General features: G+C 48.4%; 1 protein-coding gene across 8 annotated transcripts; it reads left to right on the forward strand.

Annotated features, from left to right (window-relative positions):
- Positions 1 to 115: 115 nt before the first annotated feature.
- Positions 116 to 15,383, forward strand: Zscan20 (zinc finger and SCAN domain containing 20). 8 transcript variants are annotated; one of them, XM_027399342.2, is made up of 9 exons: positions 116 to 228; positions 2,218 to 2,720; positions 8,274 to 8,439; positions 8,889 to 8,965; positions 9,211 to 9,295; positions 10,784 to 11,461; positions 12,296 to 12,379; positions 12,495 to 12,920; positions 13,932 to 15,383. In XM_027399342.2, the coding sequence occupies exons 2-9, from the start codon at positions 2,325 to 2,327 to the stop codon at positions 15,185 to 15,187; spliced, it is 3,168 nt and encodes a 1,055-aa protein (XP_027255143.1). In that variant the 5' UTR covers positions 116 to 228; positions 2,218 to 2,324; the 3' UTR covers positions 15,188 to 15,383. The 8 variants fall into 8 exon arrangements, with proteins under 8 accessions (XP_027255143.1, XP_027255145.1, XP_027255141.1 ...); XM_027399344.2 differs by having other exon boundaries at positions 208 to 472; positions 12,495 to 12,860; XM_027399340.2 differs by having other exon boundaries at positions 209 to 472.
- Positions 15,384 to 20,776: the final 5,393 nt, after the last annotated feature.

Consider the following 20,776-nt stretch of genomic DNA (forward strand, 5'->3'; position numbering starts at 1 on the left):
CCTGGCTAGATTTGTTCCGGTGCCAGAGCCTATGAGAAGATGACGTAGTCATTGGCTGACGTCACACGAGAGGCGGATGACAAGGGGGAGTTGCCAACCGGTGCTCGCGCGATGCACTTTGGGAGTTGTAGTCTCGGAGATCCGGTTCCCGGGCTGGCGGGGTCGGGACTCCTTGTCCCAGCATCCCCCGCAGGAGCCTGGGAGCACTTCCGCCCTGTTGTGAAGTGGGTGAGTCCGAGTGGCGAATGGGGTGCAGCTGAGACTCAGGCGCTGGGCTGGAGGCTTAGGAGATGGTGGTACCCTGGGGGGCCTGGGAAGGTGAGAGGGGAAAGTAGCGTGCTTGTGAGTGTGTGTATGTGTGTGTGTTTGTGTGTGTGGTGAGGGGCGGGCAGAGGATGCAGCGTCTGGAGATGGGTAGGGTCGCCGAGGTTGTCCGGACGAAGAAGACTGAGTTGCAGGGGTCGGCAGTGAGGTAGGTCTTTCAGAGGTCTGCAGGTGAGATGGAAGGGATGGATTTTTGCCGTGTAGGGAAGTCAGCTTAGGGTTTGGAGAGCCCAGGCAAGGGAGAGAGGATTCCAAGGGCCCTGGCAAAGAAGTGAAGAGGCCCTGAGCTGGATGTCCGATCTTACAATAGTGCTTCAGTCTCTACACCCAAGTTCATGCCGTCTGTAATGGGACTCGCTTTTGTGTTTATTCCCAAACCTGTACTTCTTTCCTCATGCTTGATGGCAGTGAAAGGCATCTTCATCTACTGACCTGCCCACCCTCTACCGACCCGCCCACCGTCTACTGACCCACCCATCTTCTACTAACCCACCTTCTACCGACCCGCCCACCCTCTACCGACCCGCCCACCGTCTACCGACCCACCCACCACTACTGATCCACCCACCCTCTCTACTGTCCCGCCCACCATCTACCGACCCACCCACCCTCTACTGGCCCACCCACCGGCCAGTTCCTCCTGCATTCTCCCATCCATGCCTTTTCTTTAGTATCTCTTAAAATTACCTGTCTTCTGAGAGTCTCTGCAGAAGTGTCCACATTTTCATTTTTCCAGCTCCAACAAAACATTGCAGCCAGTGCGATCTGTTTAGCACTCAAGTCCATCACTGGCGTGCAGCACATGGTGAATGAAATCTGATACCATAGAGTCTTCGTAACTCCCTTTGCAGACCACTTTTCACACACTCCACAGTCTGAGGCTGCCAAAGTTCTCCCCATTTCCTGGGTGGGCCATTTGGTTCTCCACTGTTCTATAGTCTGTCTTTCTGGGGTGACCATCCCCCATTCTCCGTTAAGAGAACTACTCAAGAACCTACTCAACCCCCGTTGGATTCCTTTAAACAGCTTGCTACCTCCAACTTCCCAGCTCCCAAATCATGCTCTATTTACCACTTTTGATTAACATAATTATCTGTGCCTTTCTTTTCTCTTCCCATTAGACAGCATCATCAGGACAAGAAGTGTTTGGCTCATCTCCATTTCCTTTTGTCCAATGTAGATTAAGCAAATGAGTAATGAGGCAAATGTGGCTGGTGACTGTCAGGGTTAGCCTTGTTAGATGGCTGTGGTCTTCCAGGCCTATGAGTTTTAGTCTTCTTTCTGCCATCCGTGTCTGCTGTGTAAGCTGAGGCAGAATCAGTGGCGGTGGGGGTTTAAGGACAGGCCTGGCTGACACAGGGATGCGTGCTGCCATCACCCCCCCCCCCCCAGGCTTTGCCTCCATTGCTAATTGATCACGAGGCAGACTACCTTGGCTGGAGGTTTGAGAAACTTCAGGTTAGAGATGATGAATAATGTCAGATGTGTGGGATGACAGGAGAGTGAGGGGATTTTTCAAGATGACCATCTATAGGGGAACACCCAGTCTCAAGTCTCAGAAGGCAGGTCTTGTGGAGGAGGCGACCCTCAGAACCCAGCCTGAGGGAAAGTTAGCTTTTGGACACAGTGTAGAAGGGAGGAAAGCCACAGCAGAGCCGAAGGCCAGAGGCTCAGGATTCTCAGCATTCTCAGCTTACACACTTAGGTGCTGTCTGCCTGTGAAGTGAGCTAGGTGCTGGCTTCTCGCCTCATCAGGGTCTTACTTTCCTGCCTTTTGCAAAGGAGGTCTCGAGTTTTTCTGTGCCCTTCACAGGTGGAAGGAGGGAGAGAAGTGAGGAAAGCGATGCTCCTGGGTCCTCGTGCTCACCCTGTCCCATGTCTTTTTGCCTTTAGCTGTGGGGAGCACTCCTTCTCCAGGAGTCCCATGAAGGACACATTGCCAATGCAGGAAGTCACTGGATGAGGACAGCCCCACCTAAGTGAAGCCTTCAGGCCCGGTGATGGCTGTGGCCTCGCCTCCACTAGAGTCTGAAGACCTCCTGATTGTAAAACTGGAGGAGGACTCATGGGGATCAGACGCCAAACACCAGCAGGAGGTCCAGGGCCGTATCCCCGGCCCCGAGGTTTCCCGCCTGTGTTTCAGACAGTTCCAATACCAGGACGCAGCTGGACCCCATGAGGCCTTCAGCCAGCTCTGGGCTCTCTGCTGTCGTTGGCTGAGACCCGAGATCCGCCTCAAAGAGCAGATCCTGGAATTGCTGGTCCTGGAGCAGTTCCTGTCCATCTTACCCAGGGAGGTGCAGACCTGGGTGCAGGCACGACACCCCGAGAGTGGGGAGGAGGCTGTGGCCCTGGTGGAGGATTGGCATCGAGGGGCCCTGGCTACCAGACAGCAGGTGAGGCTCATAGTCTGCTTTCCAGGAAGCTGGTTAGGAAAGGTAGGGGGCTGGGACTCAGTTAATAATTGCCCCCAAATCGCAGTAACAGTAATCACTGAACAAGCGCTACGCTGTGTACTGAGTCCTGCTGTGTAGCAGGTGGTATTTGAACTGCTTGACTTGTATTAACTCACTTGATCCTGCCATAGTTTAATAAGGTGGTCAGTACTGTTAGCCTAATTTTACTATGGAGGCAAAGAAAAGAATAGGTAATAAGAATAGGTAATTGGGTCCTGGATTGTAGAGCCAAGATCTGCACTTGGAAAAGTCTAACTGGAGTGTGCATGCCTAACCACCATCAAAACTGCTTCCCAGTACCATACAGTGTGCCTCATCTGTAGTATGTTTTATGTTTAACACAGTCATGATACATACCTGGATCTCTTTGGATGCTTATAGCAGCACGTAGACAGAAATAGTATTCCTGTTCCCATTTTGTAGCTTAGGGTTCTAAAAACCAGATGGTTCCCAGCGGTCATTCAGGGAGTGAACCGGAACCTAAACTCCGATCCTTGGTTGCCAAGGCCATGCTCTCTTGCACTATAGAACCGATATCTCATCTGCAAACATGGGATTGAAATCCCTCTGGGTGTGAGGCTCAGGTGAGGTGTTCACTGACATTCTCTGAGCCCCGCTGTGCATCAGGCCCTGTTCTGAGCCTCTTCTGTCTGTCCCTCATCCAGTCAGCCACCGTCCGAGAAGATAGGTTCTCCTTTTCTGTTTTTTAAGTGAGTTAGCAGTGAGGTCAGTAACACATCCAAATTTGTATAGTGAAGTGGTAGAGCCAGAAAAGGAAGTGGTGCTGTGGATTTATTGTTCACAGCTTCAACAATTTATAAGTAACTCTGAGGGCCTGGGATGGAGTATCTGATTTTTCCAATGACACAGAATTTGGGCCCTGCTTGCAGCTGCCCTGTATTGTGAGCTCCCTAACTGGCTTCAGGCTGAGACATCCTTCTAGAACCTTCACCTCAAAACCTTGCTGCTCTCCACTTGTTATAATCAGAAATCCCCGTGGCCTCAGATTTGACCACATTTGGTTGGAAGGATTGTGTGTTTGAGAATACATATGCTGTAAATGGCAGGTTTTTCTGTCCATTTAGATGGTAAAGGTCTGGACAGATGTGAGAGTAGGGCAGGGGAGGGCTAAGCTCCGGGGCTTGGCTCTGGGGTTCTTTTAGGGACTGGCAAGAAGCTACCATTTCAAGCCAGAGAACAGAGCATGAGCACATGCCTTTCAGAAGTATACTCCATCCCCGTGTTATTTCTTTCAAGAAGCCAGCTGTTTGCCATGAGTGGCAGAGAAGAAACAACAGAAGCCTTAGGACTTTGGAGCCGGATGATGTAAACGTGAAGCCTAGAGGATTGACTTAAGGTCTTTTTTTATTTTAAAGATTTTATTTATTATGTATACAACATTCTTCTTCCATGTATATCTGCACACCAGCAGAGGGCACCAGATCTCATAACGGATGGTTGTGAGCCACCGTATGGTTGCTGGGAATTGAACTCAGGACCTCTGGAAGAGCAGTCGGTGCTCTTAACCTCTGAGCCATCTCTCCAGCCCGACTTAAGGTCTTTTTGATCCTTCATCTGTAAAATGAGAAGTCAGACTAGAGTTTTCACATGACACCACTGTGAGCTGACCAGAGGTTGAATTGCTTCTACAACAGAGAAAAGATATAAAGCAATGGTGTCTTCCCTGGGCCCCTTTCCCTTTGACTTAGTTTTATTCTTCAGCTTCTCTGCCTGCTCCTGGTTGCTCACAAACTTCACAGTGATGGGAAGAGCTGTGAAGAGCTTTCTCCAGTGCATGTGCCAGAGCTTGTGGTCCCCCACTTCACGCTCTGACCCGTTGCCCTCTCTGGAAGCAAAATCTAACTCTCTGGAAGAGGAGAAAATTTTTGCTCCTCAGGGGGAGTGACCACCTCAGAAAGGTTGGTGCCTTAATTCAGGGCTAAGTGGCCCCAGGTTGTTTCCCCAGAAGGGGTCTTCGAGTGCCGCTGTCTTTTCATCTGGCATCACTCATGTAGAACTCCACCCCTCACCAGGCTTTCTGATAAGGTGTACATAATTTTTAAGATAGTTTTCAGTTCAGAACTGAGCTGAGAGTATGGTGTTCTCAGAGATGCCCTGACCCCCTGGTAGTCTCCATCACTGTCATCATCCCCCATCAGAGTAGAACATTTATTTCCCCAAAGGAGCCTGCGCTGACATCATCATCACCCAGATCATACACTTCACACTGAGGCTTACTGTTGGTGATATGCGGTGTATGGATTTTGGTGGGTACATAGTGACATATGTCCACTGTTATGGTGTCACACAGAATAGTCTCATTGCCTCAACAACCCTGGTGTTCTGCTTACTAACTCCTTCTCCTTCCAACCCCTGGCAACTGCTGATATTTCTACCACCACCTGGTGTGACTTTTCTGTGAATGCCACAGAGGTGGAGTCACACAGTTGGTGGCCTTTTTGCATTGGCTTCTTTTACTTGGTAGTGAATGCTTTGTGCTCCTCCATGGCTTTTCATGGCTTGCTATTGTTTTTCTTCTTAGCATGGAGTTCTGTTCTGTTGTCTGGATGTACCAGTTCTTTCAGTCAGGAAACTAGTGAGGGGCAAAATCACATATCCAAAAGCAACTTGGGGAGGAAAGGGTTTGATGGCCTTATATAGTTCAGCTCACATCACTGAGGGAATTCAGGGCAGGAGCTCAAGCAGTAACTGAAGCAAAACCATGGAAGAATGCTGCTTACCTGTTTGTCTTCCCTGGCTTGCTCAGCTAGCTTTCTTATACAGCACGGGCCAACCTACCTAGTGATGGCACTGCCCAGAGTGGGCTAGGCCCTTCCACATCCGTTAGCATAGGGAAAATGTCCTATCTGCGTGAGCTGATCAAGTCAAGGCACTCCCCTGGTTAGCTCTGGCCTGGGTCAAGTTAACAGATGAAGATAACTAGGGGAGGAAGATCTTAAGGGGAGGGGATAGGATAGGTTTGAAGAGGGCAAGGGAATAATGGAAAAAGAAGGGTTAAAAGGGATGTGGGGGGCAAAGTAAAGTAGGTATGATGGGGGAGGGGTAATTAACACTAAAGACCTTTGAAAATGCCATGTGGAAAAGGACCACTATAGAAGCTTTCTAAAATATGTGTACACACACACACACACACACACAACACATGTGTGCACTTGTGCAGAATGGAGTTACCCCTATAACAGAAAATGCTTCTCCCAGATACCAGGCTATCGCAAAAAAGCCTAGTGCTAGATATGGGTTACCTGATTTCAAGCTGTCGGTCAGTGGGACCCCAGAAATCACTCCAGGCTTCTGCCATTGCCCTTTGCTGTCCCCCAGATCTTAACAGTGAGACCCTGATGCTGAAGACACCACATACTTGAGTTGTAGCACAGGCAGAGATCAAGCTGGTAGCAACCTGGAAGCCTCGGCCCCACAATCCAGCTTTCACAGTGGCAGAGTAAAGTATTCAGCAGTTCTACCCAACTGTGAACATTGCTACAATGACAACTGACCTGGCAGGAGCTGCCCACTGGTGCAATGTTGGAGTAGATGTTACAGGAATAACAAATGACTTCCTGGTTGGGTTTAAGGCCTGCTCCACAAGATGGAACTCATGCCTGCTACTGTCAACTGGGCTAAAAACTCATAACTGGCTAGGTCACAGGCCCTAGGGGAGAACCAAATATTATTATCCTACTAAACAGACATAGTATGAAATTGCCCTCTAAATCCTTATCTTTATTTTCGTAGATCACTGCATTTTCTGTCTCTCATTAGAGAAACTTCTTTTGCAGTAGATGGTGATTAATGCAGAGACCACAACTTGTTACCATGCAGAGTGAGACTAGAGTGCTCCGTTCTAACTGGGACATCTACACCATACATCCTCCCCCATAGCTCAGGGATCACCACAGAACAGGAGACAGGAAATCTGTGAGCAATGTGGGGAGTAGCCATCTGCAGTGAAGGCTTCTTTGCTGGACATGACACACTGCTGCACACACGCACATGCTGGGGGCTGAGCCTGGTCCTCTGGAAGAGCAGCTAGCTCATCTGCTGAGCCCTTGCTCCAGCCCCAGGTTCTTGATTCAGTGCTGATAATTCACCTCAAAGCTCCACAGCTCTCACTGCATCCTGTAGGTTTTTTTTTTCAAGTTGTATTTTCATGTTAATTCAAAGTACTTTTAAATTTATCTTGAAATTTCTTCTTTGTCTCAGATATTTACTTGTATTTTGTTTGAGCCCTAAGTGTGTTGGGACTTTCCAGCTACCTTTCTGTTATGATTTCTGCTTTACAGAGCACACATGTCATGATTCTGTCCTTTCAAATTTGCTTAGTGACACTCCCTGGTTGTCTAGCAGTTAGGATTCGGTCCTCTCTCAAATTTGCTTAGCGTGTTTTGTGGCCTGGAATATGGCCCACCTTGGCAATGAATGACCCATGGGAACTTGAAGACAGATCTTATATTCTATTGTTAGAAGCACTGCCTTACAGAATTCAGTCACACCTCTCCTGTTGGCCCCACTGACGAGTCTAACCCCACTCGTAGCACTCTCCAGTTCACCTGTCTTTGGTTTGGTCTGTTCCAGAGCACTGCTGACTTCTCCAGCTGCAGTCATCCTTTCTCCTATGGTTCTGTCTGTCATGGGCTGTGCCCTTAGAAGCTTGGGGGTTAAGGAGTGTGTCCTTCCGTGGGTTGAGGATTGTTATGCCTTTGTAGAGCATTGATCCTATCATTTTATATGATAGGATTTATATGATAGTATCATTTTATAAAGCCTGGTGTATCATTTTATCCCTGGTGACTTCTCTTACTCTGAAGTCTGCTGTTCTGAAATTATTAACAGCTTCTCTCACTTTCTCTCCCCCCTTTCCATTTTTATGTGCACACGTGTGGTGTACATACATGTGTGTGCAGTGTGTTTGTGTGTATGTGAGGGTGTGCATATACATGGGAGTGTGTGTGCGTCTGGAGGCTTGAGGTTGATGCCAAGAGTCATCTTTAATCACTTTTCTGCCTTATTCGTTGAGGTAGACTCTCTCAGTCAGACCCAGAGACCACTGATATGGCTGGCCGTGCTATGCTAGCCAGCTTGCTCTTGGGATCTCCGGTCTCTGCCTTTTGAAGCTGGAATTACAGACAGACCACCATGCTTACCGCTTATTCACATGGGTTCTGGGGACCTGAACTCTGGTCCCTGCTTGTGTGTCAAGAGCTTTAACCACCCAGGCATCAAGAACATTTTGAATAATGATCATGCTTGTAGTACTTGTCCAGCCTCCCAGAATTCAACAGGACAGAACTCATTTGGTAGTGTAAATGCTGGTTCATTTACTAAAGTCAGTCAGCTTTCTCATTGTGTCTGAAACCCTCTTTGGGTCGTAAGTGTCTGCTAACCCCCGGAACACATTCACATACAAAAATAACATTCCTGTCTCACTGAAGGGACCTTTTGAACTAATGATGGAGGTTTTGACTTCATTTGTAGGGACTGGAGCTATGTGCTGAAGAGTCCAGATCCTTTGAAGCAGTTCCAGAGTTTCAGAGCTTCCAGCTGCAGCCAGTGGCTCACTGCTCTGAGGCACAGCCCCAGAAAGAGTGGAACACACACCCAGACCTTTCCAAGGTGCCGCCTCAGCTCTTGAAAGAGAGTGGTAAGTACCAAGGAAATGGGGACATAAGAGAACGAGGCCTTTCCTCCTGAGGGCCAGGCTTGGGAGGTGGGGAGAAAAATGTGCAGAATTCAAGATCCATGACAGGACAAATGTCTGGTGGATGTTGTCACTGAGCAGTGAAGTTAAAAGGCCCTGTGGAAGAGGATGCCTGCAACATCCCACCAGCTGGAGTTACTCAGAAGGCACAGGCGTGGCAGTTGGTGTGTGCTGCTCACAGGGTAGGGACAGGCACCTCACACATGGCACACCACTGAAGATAGCTTGGGACTCCCAGCATCTAAAAGGAAAGTCAAACGAGAAGTGTGTGCTGGGCATGGGGCACCCTTGGCTTGACCCCGGCGTGACTTTTGGGAAGCTGTGTCTCAGAAGAAAGTGGATTTAGAGAACCAAAGCTCATGTCTCAAGGGTTTATTTATTCTCTTCTTCAGTGGTCCATATACCCCAAGCCCCAGCTATTCCAAAACCGGGGAGCACTGGAGATTGGGAGGTGGCAGCCAAGTCCCAGGTAAACTGCTGTTTTCTTTTCTTGTCGTCCTCTTGCCATGCCCCTCCCCCATGGTCTTCCCCAGCAGAGGGGTATAGGGCATAGGATGTTAGTCTTTGTCCCATGGGGCCTGCTGGCAGTCACTGACCTTGATGTTGGCCTCAAACATGGCCTCACTGGATCCTGATCTTTCTTAGGCCAGGTCAGGTTCCTGGCCGATTTTAAAGTGTCAGTGATATTTAAGGACCTTTCTGTGTGTGTCACAGGAAGCCTGGAGCCCCCATAGACAAACCAAGGAGAAGGTCTGCCAGGACCCTGCAGGAGATGATTATGGAAACAGTATGTGCCTGGGTAAGTGTGTTCTGCTCCATGGCCCAGCTTGCCTGTCTCTGGGACACCTGTTCCCCAGAGAGAGGTTTGTACTCCTCAGAGCCAGAGCTCTGTGCTCTCTGCACTTTCAGGGGAGGAAGAAGACTGGCTCCTTGCAGCCGGCCCCTCACAGTCTGCTGGGTTGGGATCCCGGCTGCTTGCTGCTTCCTAGAGCTGGTCCTGCTGGGGCTCATGACCTGTGTGCAGTGACCTTGAGCCTGGAACTGGACCAGGCGCTTTGTCTCAAAACTCTGCACCCATTGAGAGCTGCCTTTTGGGGGCAGACACTTGTGAACTGAGCTCATGAGGCTGATGTATGAAACTTTGAGAGAAACGAGTAGCACAGGCTTCAAAATGCTCAAAGCTCACGTGAGGGCACACCTTTCCTTGAAGGCCACCCATGTGGCACGCCGATGCTAAAGGACCCTTCATCTGAGGGAGGACAGACACATGAATGGGGCGAAGTAGAGTAGGAGCTTGAGTGCTGCTCACTGGACAGTGAGATCCCAACAGTGCTTACAAGAAATGCCTTCGAGAAATGCTGGGGTAGGGTACCCTGAAAAGGCTTTGTACCCAGACTGTATCTAGCTCTCCTCAAACATTTACTGTAATGAAAGGCTTTCCACTTTGTTAGGACCAGGTGCTGTTGGGAAGGTCATCCTTTAGAGTAGCTACAGTCTGAAAAATCAGGGCATTCATTGCCTCACATTGTTAGGAGCCCAGAGGAAAAAGCACTCTAAGCATAGCACGGATTAGCTCAGCAATGCCCTAAGGGCTCTACATTTATCTTCCACCTTCCTTCTTCACCCCTTCTCTTTCTCCCCTTCTCTCTCTCCCCTTCTCTTTCCTCCTTTCTCTCTTCTTCCTTCTCTCTCCCCCCTTTCTTTCTTCCCCTTCTCTCTCTCCATCAGGATTTGTTGCACGTTTAGTGTTGTTTTGTCTTATAGGTAACAGTGGCAAGGGAGGTCAGAAGTTTTCCAGCAAGAGAGAGACACAGACACAGACACAGACACAGACACAGACACAGACACAGACACAGACACACACACACAGACACACAGACACACACAGACACACAGACACACACACACACACACACACACACACACACACACACACACACCCCACACACACACCCATGCTCCTTGCCTCCAACAGTGGAGTTGAGTCTGATTGGGTTGCTTGAAGTCCTTTGTTTGTCATTTGTGAATTGATACTAGCCACTCTGTCGTGTGGTGTCTTTCATAACAACATGACAACGCTCAGCAAATGAAGAGCCGGCAGGTCCCTTTCATTTCGGTGAGCTGGTCCTGTAGCTTCTAGGCCCCTCTCTCCAGGGAGATCAGCATGGGAATTTCTCATTGGTCTCTTTCGGGAGAGGGATGGGAGAGTGGTGAGAGTTTGAGGAACAGTTAGAGAAACAGTACAAGTCATTTCTGCTCAGTCATTTCTGTTCTTCCACTTGTGTAGGAGTTCCAGTTTCAAAGCCAAGTGTCACCTCCCAGCATGAGCAAGGACCAGAGATTTTGGGTCTGAGCCTTATAAATTCTGGGAATGGGAGTCCTGCAGATTATAGCTTGGACAGTGAGCAAAACAAGCCAGCCCAGGAGGACTCCAGGGCCTGGGAAGAACAATGCCAGTGTGATGGGGAGGACGTGAAGGTGTCGGGTGTGCACTGGAGCTATGAGGAGACCAAGACCTTCCTGGCAATTTTAAGTGAATCTCCTTTCTCTGAAAAGCTCCGGACTTGTCACCAAAACCGCCAGGTATACCGGGCTATTGCAGAGCGCCTGAGGGAGCGGGGCTTCTTTCGGACCCTGGAGCAGTGTCGCTACAGGGTCAAAAACCTTCTACGGAATTACCGGAAAGCCAAGAACAGTCACCCACCAGGAACGTGCCCTTTCTACGAGGAGCTGGAGGCTCTGGTGAGGGCTCAGGCAACTATCAGAAGAACCTCAAGTGGGCCAGGAGAAGCTGTGGCATTCCCCAGGCTGGGTGACAGTGACACTGAGATGGATGACCAAGAGGAAGGGAGCTGGGAGCCCGAGGAGGCAACAGAAGACTGCAATGGTTCTGGCCTGGCCACGGAGGAGTCTGTCCAGGGTCCCAGGATTTCAGGGGGCCCAGCCGTGCTCCCGAGCCGCATTGGTAAGAACGTGGCGTTTAACTGGATGAATGCCAGCCAGGCCGCTGCTTCCTAGGTTAGAGCTCAGACTAGGAGTCATACCAGTGACACCAGAGTAAGGAGCCAAGTCTCTCAACCGTCCTCAGGCTCACACTGTCTTCTTGGTGGCCACATCTCCTGGGCTATAGGGGAAATCACTCCAAAGCCCTGCTAGATCTGGAGAGGCTCCAGCTGCTCCCCACTGTGAGTCACTGGTGACTCTCCTAGATGGCACCTGAGTGAATTTTTCATTTCTGTAGGCGTGTTTCTCTTAGTGTCTGAGACAACATCCTGATAATTCACAGATAGTAAATTTGGGTTAAGGAAGAGTTGGTGAAACAGTGAAACGTAGAGAAGAGACTCATAGTGTAGACTTGAGAGTCATTGTGTGGCAAACACCTAGTCTTGCAAAGGGACATCTGTGACATAAAGCACCTGAAGCCACATAGGTAGGAGCAGAGCCTGGGCTCCTGCCTCATGTTCTCGTGGTCTCCCCAGATCCCATGCTACCTCCTTGGGTTACATCTCTTACCTGCACTGGAATGGAGACTGCACTGTGCCCTTTTCCCTCTGACCAGAGAGGAAGGGGTGTCCTGAGCTATAGTCTGTCACCTGGTTATTCAGGCCCATTTGTGTCTGGTCCTTAGGATGCTCATACTCAATGTATTGTTGAAAGGAGAATTCACGAAGGAGACAGGCTGTCTTCTGAATGATTACAGGGAGAATCTCATGGATCTCAGTGACTCATCGCCTGAAGCCAAGGGAGTGGGTCACGTGATGCAGTTGCTAAAACCTGGCCACTTATTTCTCCCTTTCAGCAAGACTGTCTCTTGAAAGGGGGAGAGAGGATGCCTTGGCTGACCTTCCTAGCATACCTCTGAGAAGCAAGTTTGTGTTTTCAGGTACTTGGACAGTTTGAGACCTGTGTTCTAGCTACGTAGAAGTCAGGTGACCCCAGTCCTAATGACCAGGTAAAGCTCCTTAAGTCTTACACCTCTGAACTCTTCACTCTGACAGCAGGTGTGCACTGGGGCTTCGAGGAGACCAAGGCCTTCCTGGCAATTCTCAGTGAGTCCCCATTCTCTGAAAAACTTCGTACCTGTCACCAGAACAGCCAGATATACCGGGCTATCGCAGAGCGGCTGTGTGCGCTGGGTTTCCTGCGGACACTGGAGCAGTGTCGCTACAGATTCAAGAACCTTCTTCGAAGCTACCGGAAAGCCAAGAGCAGCCGTCCACCAGGGACCTGCCCCTTCTACGAGGAGCTGGACTCACTGATGAGGGCTCGGACTGTGATCAGGGCCATGGAGATAGTAGGAGAAGCCAGAGGTCTTCCTGGATCTGGGCAGAGTGGCACTGAGGCTGATGACCAAGAGGCCTGGGGTGAGATGGAAGATGAAGATGCCATTAAACTTCTGCCAGATTCCCAAACTCCAGATACAGGTGATCCTGGAGTCACTGGGTGTCAGCAGAGCCTGCAGCCTGTACAAAGAGGGGACTGGAAGGACTGGAATTGGTACAATGCACCCTAAGACCAAGTTCTCAGCACCAAGGAGATTCATTTGCTCCAGAGGGACAAAGACAGGAGATAGAGGATAAGGGAGAAGGGGAAAGGAACAAGGGGGAGGCCAGGAAGGGACATTTGCCCCGAGGGACAAAGAGCTGCCTCTTGATAGAGAGGAGACAGATGTGCCCCATAGGTAAATGGCAGTTTATAAAGGGAAACCCCCTGTTAGGATGAGTTGGGTTGTTTTGGTTGGGCATGTTAATTAAGGTAGCCAAAAGGGGACTTCTGATTGCCCAACTTCAATACTTTGATGGCTGGACCTTGGTGGTCAGCCTCAGGAGGAGGAAGTGGCCAAATAAGGGAATAGACCTTGGTGGCTAGCTTTAGAAATGTACTCTAATGGTTTTTAGCAAGGCCTGCCAGGGCCATGTTTGCCATGCTCAGACCTACTAGAGCCCTTTGGGAACCAGGTATATTATCTTTGTCTCTGAGCCAAAAGAATGAAGGAGATCGAATAGGAAAAGATTTTGTACATTGCATGGATCCTATCATCTCTTATTTAGTGTTGTCCTGCACATGAGGTGGCCAACCTAGCTTTTACCGGGACACATCTGGGTAATTATGGAACTGATTCAGTCTTATAAGACACAGATCTTTTCAATGTATTAGAGGCTGATATGAGCTGTTTATTATTGAACATGGACTTCAGAAGAATGGATGCATGGCTACTGGGGTGGGATTAATGTATTCTGGATCACTCCTCAGCTTTTCAGGGTTAGAAGCATGTGTGTACACAAAAACTTGATAACTTTCACGCTAGTCACATTTATAAGCTGTGGGATATAAGATCCAAATCTGTGTTAGCCAAATCCACAAAATACCTGATACAGGTATATTAATGCTAACCAATGGATGACCAAAAACTCTGTCTCTGTCTGTTTTTTCAGGGTTTGATTGGAAGCATGAGGACGAAGACCAAACTTCAGAGCAGGATGTTTTTGGTGATTTGCCTGGAGCATTATCAAAATATACCACAGAAGCCGTTTGCCAGCCTCCTGACTGGGGGGAGGACAATGACAATGAGAATGAAGATGAAGATGAGGGGGAGTGGAGGAGTGCTCCCCTGTGGGAAGAGTGTTCCTCTGAGGAGGACTTGGAAAAACTCATTGACCATCAAGGCCTATACCTCACAGAGAAAGCCTACAGATGTGACACGTGGGTGAAAAACTGCAGTAGGAGCTTCCACTTCATGGCCCAACCCGGAACCTACCCAGGGGAGAAGCCCTACAAATGTCTTGAGTGTGGAAAAAGTTTTAGTGAGCGCTCCAACCTCAGTGCCCACCAGAGAACCCATGCTGGAGAGAAGCCCTCCAGATGCCTGGAGTGCGGGAAAGGCTTCAGGGACCACTCCAGTCTCATCGCCCATCAGAGAAGCCATACAGGGGAGAAGCCCTATACATGTGGGGAGTGTTGGAAAAGCTTCAAGCAGATCTCAAACCTACTGAAACATCAGAGGCTCCACTCTGGAGGAAATCCTGACCAGTGTAATGAGCCTGGGGAGAACTTCAGCCAAAGTCCATCTTTTAGTGCTCAATGGAGAAGTTCTTCACAGGAGATACCCAAAGAAGCTCAGGATGTCAGTGGAAGCATGAACTCTCCCGGACCCTGCAGCACCAACTCAGGGGAGAAGCTGTATCCATGTCCTGAGTGTGGAAGGTGTTTCTCTAAGAGCTCTGCCCTCATCAGCCACCAAAGAATCCACACAGGTGAGAAGCCTCATGAATGTAGAGAGTGTGGGAAGAGCTTCAGTAAGAGCTCCACCCTGGCCAACCACCAACGGACGCACACCGGCGAGAAGCCATATAAGTGTGCAGACTGCGGAAAGTGCTTCAGCGAGCGCTCCAAGCTCACCACCCACCACAGAGTCCACACGGGGGAGAAGCCCTACAGATGCCTCGAGTGTGGGAAGTTCTTCCGCGACCGCTCCAACCTCATCACTCACCAGAGAATTCACACCGGAGAGAAGCCGTACAAGTGTGGAGAGTGCGGAAAGCGCTTTAATCAGAGCTCCAGTCTTATCATTCATCAGAGGATTCATACCGGGGAGAAACCCTACAAGTGCACGGAGTGCGGCAAAGACTTCAACAACAGCTCACACTTCAGTGCCCACCGCAGAACCCATGCTGGAGGGAAAGCATTGTAGGCAACACCTCCTCCCAACAGAAGAGCAATAATGTCTATTTATATCTCATGATCATTTCTAAACATGCTAGAAAAGAAACCTTTCTGTGTCTAAGCTTGGTGTGTACTTAGAGATGTATCTAAGATGTATCTCTCTTATAAAGTCAGGTAATATGGATGTGATTTACACCTACAAGGATTAAGATTTGGAGATACTTCTCAAGTGTAATTTGGTTTGTGTCCACCCCCCCCCCCCGCCACACACACGCAAATCCCCCGATAGAATTGTTAGACGGTCTTTACCTCTTTACATCTGCTGTCTCAAGAGAGCGTAGTCAGTGTGTGACGCAGGTGGGTGATGTTGGATTGGAGTTGAATCTATGGCCCTACATAATTGATTCCAAATTCTTGCTCTGCTGTTTACTGCTCTACACAGGATGAGTGCTTCTTGATCATGGTAGTTTGCAATTGGGGCAAATCCTCACAGGGAAACCTTGAAACTTCATGGTGAGAGGAGGTGTCAACTGAGAACCAGTGCCTATGGTACTCTACTGCAAGGTCAGCCGCAGGTGGAGCAGCGGTGACATCGTTGCAGAATCATGAATAATAGCAGGAATGGCTGCTGTGCATTGAACATTTGCTCTTTAGCAGCCCGTGTGCCAAGCACCTTATACATCATCTCCTTTAGTCCTCAAAGCAGTCCTATTTCCTAGAGTAGAAAACCGAGGACTGGGAAAGTTGGGTGACCTGCCTTGGTCACACATCTGCAAACGGGAGAGGCAGAATTCATCAAGACTACCATGTCCCCGGAGTCTGAGGGGCTGCGTGCTTCACTGAGCACTTACATGGAGGCAGGTAACTAGTACTAGGGTTGCAAAGTGTGATCACTAACGAACATCACTGTTTAATGACTACAGAAGCTGAGTGTTCCTATAGGTGAGAGACTTGGGATGTTTAGAATTGGTGAAGCTCTTTGTGTAAGGCTGAGTTGTTACCAAAGTGATGGGCAGGAGTCCCGTCTTCAGGGTCATATGGGTGAGAGAGGGAGGCAGGCAGAGACCGCTGTCTCCAGTGGGATAGTGCTTTGGTGGAAAAGTGGGTCCGGGAGTCCTTTTCTCAGGTCAGCCCTGCTTCTCATTATAGGTGGCCCATCACAGGTTAATAAGCCAAACCGAGCAGGCCTTCCCTTCAGTGCTCAGTCACTGCTGCCCTTTGGTCTCTCTGGCTCATTTTCTTCATTTCCAGTCTTCTGCCAAGATGTTGGCATTAACACCGTTCAAGGCCTTGACACATTGTCCTCTACAGAGAGGGCTTGGAAATGGTTCCCTATGCTAGGTTCATGGCATCCTTTCTGCTTGAGCCTTCTTGTCCCAAGCTGCTGAGCAAGTGTGGTGTCAGAGAGGTTCGTGCTCATTGGTTTTCTTGTTTGTGGCACTTTGGCCTTCAGAGGTTTTCCTTAGAAGGGGTTAAAAGTATTGATCAAGGACTTTCTTTTGTGGAATTTTAAAGGAAGATGACTTTCTTACATTCATGTGTGACTTTAGAATGCCATTTATATCCCAGTTATTTTATGGCCATGAGAAGTATTAATTGAATAATAGCTGTGAAGAACTTTGAAGACTGGAACTTTTTATTTGCATGTGAAAAAGTGGGTGGAAGGTTTTGCCATTCCCACTAAAGAGGTCACCTCTTAGCCCTTTTCTTTGTTCCAGAACCCTTTCCCAGGCAGGAACCAGTCCACCTGAGGCTACCTTCTGCCAGCTCTTTTCAGCTTACCTGTCCTAGCTAACCTCTGGGAAGCAGAGGTCATGGGATGAGCCCTGGCTAGAAACCAGTAAATGTCAATAACTGCAATACAAAGAGATGTAGAATACTCTGAGTCTGATTGGAAGGGTTCTGAAGGAGAGAAGAACATTCAGGAGAAAGTTACCAAGGTATGAAATAGCATAGGTTCTAGGTGAAGACAGAGGCCTAGAACGTTTTCAGGGACTGGGGATGGTGGGGTGATGGTACCCAAAATTGTTCAGGTGCTGGGGCAAAGTCACTCTAGGTACAGTAATTCCCCAGGCTTTTTCCTTCACAGGTTGGAAGCTAGCTGGGTGGGCCCTCAGTGGTGCTAATCTCTATCAATTCCACTCTCTTTCAGCACATGCCTTAGCTATACATTAAATTGCCAAGTGCTTTTTTTTTTCTCTACAAATTACATTTTGTATTTCTTTTTGTCTCACTTGCTGTTTTTCATTGCAGACCTGCATAAGAGTACTGGCTCTAACTATGCCACGGGCACAATGTCATGCTGTCTTGAAAGACTCCTAAGGAAATCAGCCCATTACTTTTACATTTAGTCTTGGGCAAGTTCTTAGAGCATGGGCAGAAGGCAGACAGATTCATTGCCAAAATATTGCACAAATGGTCTCAGCCCAGTTGCTAACAGAGACCTTGTTTTCTTCTGAACCCTCTTGAGCTAGGTCCCAGTATGCATCTCTCCCAGCACTGCTATTGTCCGAGCTCTTACTGTAATGGCCCACTAAGCTTTGCTTATAGCATTCAACCTCAAACAAAAAGCAGAGAGAACAAACTGGACTTGAGTGAGGCTATAAAGCAATCGATGCCTCCCCCAGTGATGTGCTTCCTCCATCAAGGCCCTAAAGGGCCCATGACCTCTACAACAGCACCACCATCTGAGGGCCAAGAATTAAAAGCCTCAGGCTATGACATTTGTCATTCAAACTACCCCACAATCATGTATCTCTGGAGCTTGGATGGCAGACCCAGGCTGATATGTTCGTATGTGCATTGTCAAAACCCAGCGACTGACTAGAGCTTGAATGTGTTGCTTGTCAGATTGCTGGTTGTATTGTGTGTCAGGGTTCCAGTTAAAAGAAGTAAGAGTTTGGACTGCTGCAGTGGCTCTGTTGAAGGGAAGAGACACCTTTCCAGGGTTTCCAAGGCAGACTCGGGACAGCAGGAGACAGTGAAGTGTCTTTGGTGACTGGATGGGGCATGTTTCATTCCAGATTGGGGACATGGGAAAGAGATGTAGACAGACCCAGGTGAGCAGAAAATATAAGCTTAGTTTGTGACATTTTAAACTTGGGGTCCCCAGTGGATCTTTGAGTAACAATTTATTTGTATGTTTGTGCCTGGAGTTGGGGGAGAGGTTAGGCCTAGAGAGTTGTGTATGTGGGCACGGCAGGTAGCCTCACAAGGAAGGAGTTATGCTCAAAGTCAAAGAAGTGCTGTGCTTAAAACAGAGCTCAAGAAGCACCAGGTGTGAAGGGAAGCACCCCTCAAAGGCAGTGTGGGCCACTCCCAACCTCACTCTTATCATCTTTTGGGCACTGCTTCCCTTGCTGCTGATCCCCGGATTTTTGGTGTAGTCTTGAGCTTTCTGGAAGCTTCACTGTGGAGGACTGAGCTATCTGGCCTGCTTGTGTGACTCCAGGGCCCTCAAAGCCCTGATCACTTGCACCATCTTCAGGCTCTTTGTCTAGGCACTCATTACATACATGCACTGTCAGCAGCCCACACACAGCCCCATGGAGCTTTACACACCAAGCCTGGCCTTCAACTCAGTTTCTCAGACATGATTTCTCACTGAGTGTTTCAGATTAGGTTGCGTTCTCCAGCTGCTTGGGGTAGGCGGTTCCCAAAGTTAAAATGAATCACATAGAACATCCTTATTACCTTGGTTTGGTCTTTTCCTTGCTTTGGATATCCCTTACATCCCCCACTTTGGAGCAAATACCATTCTTATCCCCATCCCAGTCTGCTCCAACAGGTCCATGCAGCCTACAGGGTGGGGTAGGACAGGATTTGAAGGAGTGCTGGGCCTGCAACTGGGAAGGAGTGGTAATTTGGCTTTGCCTTCTCTCCCGTCTATCTTGCCACTCCCAACATCTGCACAACCAGTAGTGTGCTGTTTGCATCATTTCCCCATCACTAATTCTTAGCCAGTATAGGATCTCCTCATTGGCCTCTGTCCCACCTCTTCCCATGTCTCTCTCTGTAAGGACCTGTTCATGTCTGTGTGGATCCAGGAGGAAGCAGAGGGTGTTAGACTGCCCAGTTCTCAGTGAATGGCCATTTTCCCCACTCTCAGTGTTAATGGCACCTTTGTTTTAACAGTCACTTAGTTAAGGCAAAAGCTCAAATCAGTGGGGAGCAGAATCCTTTTCACTCATTTATTTTCTAAATGCACTGAACATGTGGCCTGGGATCCACGTGGTCATTGGCTTTCCTTAGGACATCATTAGCAATTCTCTTCATGTAGATTCTTGTCATGTTTGCTGTTGTGCAGTACTTATTGATAGTCACATTTATTTCCTTTTTGTACATTTGTGTTGCAGGAAGATACTCCATCATCATGCTACCTAGATGGCGAGGGTCACAGGAGGGGAGATTAAAAAACAAAACAAAACACCATGTCTCCGAGAATAGCATCAGGCACTCACCTGAGCCTTAGTGGAAGAGGGGCTGTGGCTGCCACTGACAGCCATCGCCAAGAAAGTCTCAAGAGTTCCTGGGGCTCAGGAAGCCCTACTTTGGTGGCACTTGGTAACTCAAGAAGGAAGGGAGCTTCTCTTTCCATTCAGAAACTGGGTTTGTCCTTGGAGCCCTGGGGAAACAACAGACCATAAGAAGTTTCTGCAGTCTCAAGAGACAGGTGAAACCAGCAGTTGGTGCCCCCTGGAGGCAGTGGTGAGAAGCTTTCTACAAACCCATGGGCCCAGAGCAGGAGAGGGCATCTCTGTGGATGGTGGCTGATCACATCTGAGAAGCCCTGTTCCTGAAGTTTCCAAGAAGTCAATGAAAGAAGTAAGATTAGGCAGGCAGGTGTCCCACCAAACCTGTCTGTGTGTCTCAGGGATACAGTACAGACAATCATAATTTGACAAACACAGTTCCCAAAACGGAACATGGAAATGAACTCTTAATATATATATATATATATATATATATATAAAATTCCATGTCTAAGAGTAATGAAAAGCTTGCAGATATGATTTTTGAAAGGCAATCTGCATGCCATCCAAATAAGCTCTAGTGATGAGAAGATATCATCCATGGATAAAATCAAATCCTTGGAATCACGTGTGAATGATGAGGACAAGAATCTGACTGATTTAATGAAATCATTAGAAATGTTCACAATTCAAGAGGTTCAAACCATTCAGAAAACAATGGTAAATAGATTACAGGCCTTAGAAGACTTTGTTAAAACTGATAAGCCAGGAGTTAAGGTACAAATGAAAGAGAATAGAAGGGATTTAACATCACCAATGCCTTTCAGAGTAAGAGATGACTTGCCAAAAGTTGTATCACTTGTTATGGTCTATCCTGTTATTATTTCTCAAAAGCCAACTAATACTGAACATCCAGAAGAATATACAGAATGCAGTTGGGATCCTATACCTATGAAAGATTTAAAAGATATTAAAGAAGCAGTAGTTTCTTATGGCATGCATTCACCATTTGTGTGTCAATTAGTAAAGACATGGGCTTCAAGAACTAGAATAACTCTAAATAAACTGGCTCCAATTAGTCTCAGCAGTGTAAGGACATGGTCCACAGCTTCAGTGGAAGTCATGTTGGAGGAAGGAAGCTAAGG

Source organism: Cricetulus griseus, chromosome 2 (assembly GCF_003668045.3).
Source record: "Cricetulus griseus strain 17A/GY chromosome 2, alternate assembly CriGri-PICRH-1.0, whole genome shotgun sequence".
Lineage (NCBI taxonomy): Eukaryota > Metazoa > Chordata > Mammalia > Rodentia > Cricetidae > Cricetulus > Cricetulus griseus.

Coding starts and splice junctions, on each gene's coding strand:
- Zscan20 (XM_027399342.2), top strand. CDS start 2,325: ATGGCTGTGGCCTCGCCTCCACTAGAGTCTGAAGACCTCCTGATTGTA. Junction 2,721..8,273: donor CCCTGGCTACCAGACAGCAG/GTGAGGCTCATA, acceptor CTTCATTTGTAG/GGACTGGAGCTATGTGCTGA. Junction 12,921..13,931: donor TTCCCAAACTCCAGATACAG/GTGATCCTGGAG, acceptor CTGTTTTTTCAG/GGTTTGATTGGAAGCATGAG.